This window comes from Lampris incognitus, chromosome 19 (assembly GCF_029633865.1).
Source record: "Lampris incognitus isolate fLamInc1 chromosome 19, fLamInc1.hap2, whole genome shotgun sequence".
In the NCBI taxonomy this organism is placed as follows: domain Eukaryota; kingdom Metazoa; phylum Chordata; class Actinopteri; order Lampriformes; family Lampridae; genus Lampris; species Lampris incognitus.
Window position 1 is genome coordinate 17,946,035 of NC_079229.1, and position 6,000 is coordinate 17,952,034.

The window sequence follows — 6,000 nt, forward strand, 5'->3', positions numbered from 1 at the left end:
AAATAGAACCCCAGGTATCTCTGCGTCTACCCTATGGGAAACTTTGAAAGCTTATCTTAGAGGTGAAATTATTTCCTACACCACATATGAGAACAAACTTAAAAAAGATAAATTGTCGATGCTAACACGCCGCATTGCCCAATTAGATAACGCATATTCCGTTTCACCATCTCCAGATATTTATAAGGAGCGCTTAACTTTGCAAGCAGAATTTGACACTTTGCTAACAGATCAAGTTACTGAGCTGCTTGTCAAGTCTAGGAGCACCTACTATGAACAGGGAGACAAAGCCAGTAAGTTATTAGCACACAAGTTGCGTCAAGTTTCATCATCACATCAAATTCCCAAAATTCATACATCATCCGGAATATCATTAGACCCTAGGGAGATAAATGATGAGTTCAGAAGTTTCTACCAGTCTCTATATACTTCTGAAAGTGATGCTGATTTATCAGAATTTGATGACTTCTTCCACTCCCTTGATGTACCTTTAGTCAACCAGGATTTGGTTAAAGAATTAGAACAACCAATCACTGTTGAAGAACTGTCTAGAGCTGTCAAATCCCTTCAATCCGGGAGAAGCCCAGGGCCTGACGGTTACTCGACAGAGTTTTATAAAAAGCTTCTCCCCAAAATAGCCCCTATTCTAATTGAAATGTATAATGAAGCATTTGTTAATGGTATTCTTCCACAGACTCTCACTCAAGCGACTATCTGTTTAATTCTTAAAAATAATAAAGACCCTCTTGAATGTGCATCATATCGTCCAATTAGCCTGTTAAATGTTGACTATAAGATTTTAGCCAAACTTCTGGCAACACGCCTGGAAACAGTTCTCCCATCGATTATCTCTCCTGATCAAACAGGATTTATTAGAAATAGACATTCATTCTTCAATCTTAGGTGACTATTTAATATCATGTACAATTCCTCTGACACCAACACCTCGGAGGCCATTATATCCCTGGATGCGGAGAAGGCGTTTGACAGGGTGGAGTGGAAGTACCTTTTCTATACACTAAATAAATTCGGCTTTGGTTCAAAATTCACTACTTGGGTAAGACTTCTGTATGCGTCCCCCCAAGCCTCTGTCAGGACTAATAACACTCAGTCAGGCTGTTTCCCTCTGCAACGGTCAACACGCCAGGGTTGCCCTCTAAGCCCTTTATTGTTTGCTCTCACCATAGAACCCCTTGCAATAGCACTTCGTTCCAACCCTCTTATCAAAGGTATAGTTAGATACGGACATGAGCACAAGGTGTCTTTATATGCAGATGACTTATTGCTATACACATCTAATCTTTCTGTTTCTGTTCCTGCTGCCCTTGCTACTATTACATCCTTTGGTCATTTATCAGGGTATAAACTGAATCTCAGTAAAAGCGAATTGATGCCGCTTAATGTGACTGTGGAAAAATTCCCATTACATACCTTGCCATTCAAAGTTGCTCATAGTTGTTTCACTTATCTTGGTGTACAGGTCACGAGTCGATTTGAAAACCTTTTTCGGGCCAACTTTTCCTCGCTTTTAACCCGCACTAAGGATGATTTTGAACGCTGGTCAGTGATGCACCTCTCTTTAGTAGCGAGAATTAATTCTGTTAAAATGAACACACTCCCTAAATTTTTATATCTCTTTCAGTGCCTACCGATTTTTCTTCCCAACACATTTTTCAAAAAAATAGACGGCCTAATTCTACCTTTCATATGGGATAAGAAGACTCCTAGGATACGAAAACAGCTCTTGCAGAGACCCAAGTCAGACGGAGGTATGGCGCTACCAGATTTTAGATTTTATTATTGGGCGGCTAATCTTAGGGTCATTCAGTTCTGGTTGCGAGGTGGAGAGATGTCCCCGTCCCCAATTTGGTTAAAGATGGAAGCTGCTTCGTCTGTACCGGCATCATTGTCTTCCCTCGCTCACTCCTCCATTACAGGCCCTTATTCCTCTTTCACCAAGAATGTGTGTGTCAAAACAACATTGAGGATCTGGAATCAATTTAGACGCCATTTTGGGTTTCAGACAACCTCTCTTTCTGCTCCGATGGCCTCGAACCCTGCTTTTGCCCCATCTATGGTTGATAGTGCTTTCTCAATATGGTCTAGTCTTGGTATAAAAAGGTTTAAAGATCTCTACATTGACAATACATTTAGTACGTTTGAGCAACTAGCAATTAAATTTGGTCTTCCCAGGCATCATTTTTTTAGATTTTTACAGATCCGGAGTTACGTCCGCAATTTGGATCCTCATTTCCCCACCCTTCCTGGTGAAACACAGTTTGACACCTTTCTTACCCCGCTTCCCACTCTGAAAGGTACCTTGTCAATAATTTATAGACAAATTTGTTCTTTAAGAATTGCCTCACTTAATGACATTAAATCCTCATGGGAGGAGGAACTGGGGGAGGGAATATCTGATGGGCTGTGGGAGAGGGCACTCGGAAGGGTACATACCTCTTCGGTCTGCGCCCGACATGGTCTCATTCAATGCAAAATCATTCATAGGGCTCATTGGACCAAAGCGAGACTAGCGAAAATTTACAAAGACATAAATCCTAACTGTGTGAGGTGTAACCAGTCTCCTGCTAACCATGTGCACATGTTTTGGTGTTGCTCATCTCTTGATGGTTTTTGGAAAGATATTTTTAGCACACTTTCAGAAGTATGTGACACACAGATCAAGCCAGACCCTTTTATTGCGCTATTTGGGGTGCCCTCGCCCACATTGCAACTGACCAATATTAATAAGGATTTTATTGCCTTTGTTACCCTGTTGGCGAGATGATTGGTTTTGCTTAGTTGGAAATCCTCTGTACCCCCTTCTCATGCTCTTTGGATTAAGTCTGTTTTAAATTGTATAAAGCTGGAAAAAATTAGGCACACACTCAAAGGGTCCCTAAACAAATTCTGGGCAATGTGGACCCCCTTCTTTTCTTATGTTAAGCGACTTCATTTCCCTGTTATTCCAGAGTGATGTGTGTGTATATATATATGCATATTTTTTCCTTTTTATTGATGTCCTTGTTGGATGGAGGTGGGGGCGTGGCAAGCTCCGGTGATGAAGGAGGTAGGGTGTATGTGTACATGATGTCTGTGAGGGACTGTGCTGGGTTGGCTGGCCTGCGGACAAGTGCATTGGAATATGTGTACTTGTATTTATTTAGTTATTTTTATTTATTTTTTTAATTATTTTAGTTAATTTGTTTTGATTTGATTTGATTTTTTTTTCTCCTTTGAGGGTGTGTTTTTATTCCTCATTGTATTCTGGTGTGTTAGTGTATTGTTGGATGTGTTTTGTGTTCATGCTGTACAACTTACGAGGACAATTATTTTGTAAATGTTGATTATGCGGAAAATTCAATAAACAAAGTTATAAAAAAAAAAAAAAACACTACTTGAACAAATAAATGTTGACAATATCAAGCCACAGTATTTTCATGTAGACTTTCTATTTGGCAATAGCTTATTGTGAAATCCTAGAAGAGAGCCAACTCGAGCACGGCTACCCTTGAGTTCTGATCCTGCTCTTGTGTTCTCCCTTGCATCAGTTTGACCTTGTTTTATTTTTTATTGCCTTAACTTTCAAGTGACCCTGATCTGTTCCAGCCAGCGGGTTGAGCAAACTTTGAGATGTAAGAACAAAGTAGGCATTTGCGTACCTTTCTCTGAGACAGCTGGGACCTTGAACAGCGTGTATTTCGTCTTGCCCTTCTCCGCAATCGAGGTGCCGATGTTGAAGGTGTTGCCCTCCTTATCATAGTGCGGGTGGGATGTGACCACGTTCACCGGCACGTACTTGAGATAATCCACCTGAGTAGGATGTCAAAGATGCGTGAGGTCAGAGTCAGCGAAAGCACATTCTTTTTGGAAATGGGCTCAGCGAGATGAACAATGATTCATTCACTTTTTCCTGCGTTTCCAGCGTCACGGGATCAATTTTGCGGATGTAGTTCGTCTCAGAGGTGGCGTAGTATTCATTTCCATATCTGATGAAGTTGCTTGCACCGTTGTCAGTAAAATCTGGTACTGTATGGTTGAGAAAGGTGATAGCCCTGAAAATTGAAGTGAAAGTATGGTTATTCATGCGCAGCAGAAAGGTAATCCTGACAGGTCCAGATACTTTAAAACTACTTTCGTCTAAATAATAAATCTCTTTCAACAAAAATTGAAGTTATGAAAACACTGGCGTGCTTTGGAGATGTTACAAAAGAGTAGCGGGATGTTATTTTGAAGCGAAATCGTAATCCTGAAGGAAACAGAAAATAGGCTTACTTGACGATCAAGTTTTTCCTTGGATCCGGATAGGCCATTGTTCCCATCTCAGACACAACTATTCTTTTGGCCTCCATGTTAGATTTATAGGTGTCACTCCTTAAGTACCTGCTTCTGTAGATCACTTCACCTGCAAAAGCAATGGTTTTTGGTCACTGCACAAGTAATCATTGATTTGGACAATGGATGGATTTTAAGTGAAAGTTGAAAGTCATTCATGCAACTGCTTTGGATTTACCATTGTTAAAAGTGAAGCTGTGCATTATAGCCATCCCATCAAACCAATGGCTGTATGTGGTCTCCCCCACATAGAATATGCCAGGGCCATTGCGCAGCAGAGTACCTTGCAACCAGCTCGGTAGGCTACCTAAAGTGTGAAAACAAACAAACAAAGAAACAAACAGCATATGGTTTGAATGCCTCTGATGATAACAATTAATGAGGCAAACTCACCTCTCTCCACTCAACAAGTTGCAGCATGCTGTAAATTGTCCCATTTTCTCCAGGTTAAAATCTGAATGTTTACATTACCTTTGAGCTCTGCCTTCTGTGGCTCTGGCCTCTCCTCTATATTTTTGCTGACGTCAGGAATCATGCTTGCAGGGCACTTCGGATGTGAGTGTGTGGACGGATCAGAGAGGTGTCTTATACAGAGCAGGGCAAACCACTCCCTTTTATGTAATTTTCCTCAAGGGGTTGGTCAGGGCATATTATCTTATCTCTCTTTTCTTAGAGGACGGTTGGGCATGTTTTTTCAGAATGCAATCAAATTAGTATCTCTGTCTTTCTTATTCTTTGGCCAAGTTTACTGTGGCAAGGGGAATAAATACATGAACAAAAGTGCATGATGAGGGTGCAAAAAAAACAACAAAAAAAATCAGTTCTATTATTCCCATTGGAGGAACTTTGCTAAAATGAGTTGGCCCACACAAAATATTCACATACCAATGCAATGAAAAAACAATCAACAGCATGCTTTAAAATGTATTTATCTATTCATTCCGAACTGGAATTGGAGTGGCAGAGAAAATACAGGACATTCAACATAGCATGTTATAGACCAGGCCAGGAACTATACAGTGATCATGCAGAAGGTACCCTGGCTGGCCTATTTTTTTAAAACTTGACCAGATTATCTTCACTCCTGTAAAATAGGTTCAGGAGTCCATAGCCGAGCTGTCTGAGCCACTGCCCTCTAACCTACTTCACAACACTTCCCTCAATGTCGGCCTAAAATATTTTATTTTTACAAAATGACAAATATCCTTCCTCTTTCAGTCACTTGAGGTTTGGTTTTTTTCTCAAAACAAGTCAGCTGAGTTTATTCAAGGACAAAAATCACTTGGATTCAGGCCATATAGACAGACCATACATGAAAAGGGTTTGTAAATAAACCTGACATTATTCCTTAAAATAAAACCAGTTATCTATAAAGACTCTGCTAATGGTCAGAGGGAACCTGTAATCTTGGTGGTATATCACTTAAACATTTAGTGGGGGGGGGGGGTGTTTTCACTTGCCGGCAAATCATTACATAGAGAAGTATTACCCTTAAATGTATTTAAAGATTATTTTCCACACAAACAATGGTCATCATCACTGAAACTTGATTGACAGGCATGATTTTATTGGCGGTAATCTGAAATAGCCTGGATGGACTGCAGGGATGAACGAATGAGAGGCTTTCCGTGTGCAATAATGAATAGATGCAGCAGTGAACGGGTGATA

General features: G+C 40.4%; 1 protein-coding gene across 1 annotated transcript in view; it reads right to left on the reverse strand.

Moving 5' to 3' along the window:
* bco1 (beta-carotene oxygenase 1) overlaps nucleotides 1–4,999 on the reverse strand; it is a 29,854-nt gene extending 24,855 nt beyond the window's left edge. Inside the window, exons 1-5 of the mRNA XM_056299530.1 lie at nucleotides 4,804–4,999; nucleotides 4,511–4,639; nucleotides 4,273–4,402; nucleotides 3,905–4,052; nucleotides 3,660–3,810 (exon numbers count right to left, since the gene is read on the reverse strand). Coding sequence (XP_056155505.1) covers nucleotides 3,660–3,810; nucleotides 3,905–4,052; nucleotides 4,273–4,402; nucleotides 4,511–4,639; nucleotides 4,804–4,867 — 622 coding nt within the window. The 5' untranslated portion in view covers nucleotides 4,868–4,999. The remainder of the gene's footprint in view (nucleotides 1–3,659; nucleotides 3,811–3,904; nucleotides 4,053–4,272; nucleotides 4,403–4,510; nucleotides 4,640–4,803) is intronic.
* Nucleotides 5,000–6,000: the final 1,001 nt, after the last annotated feature.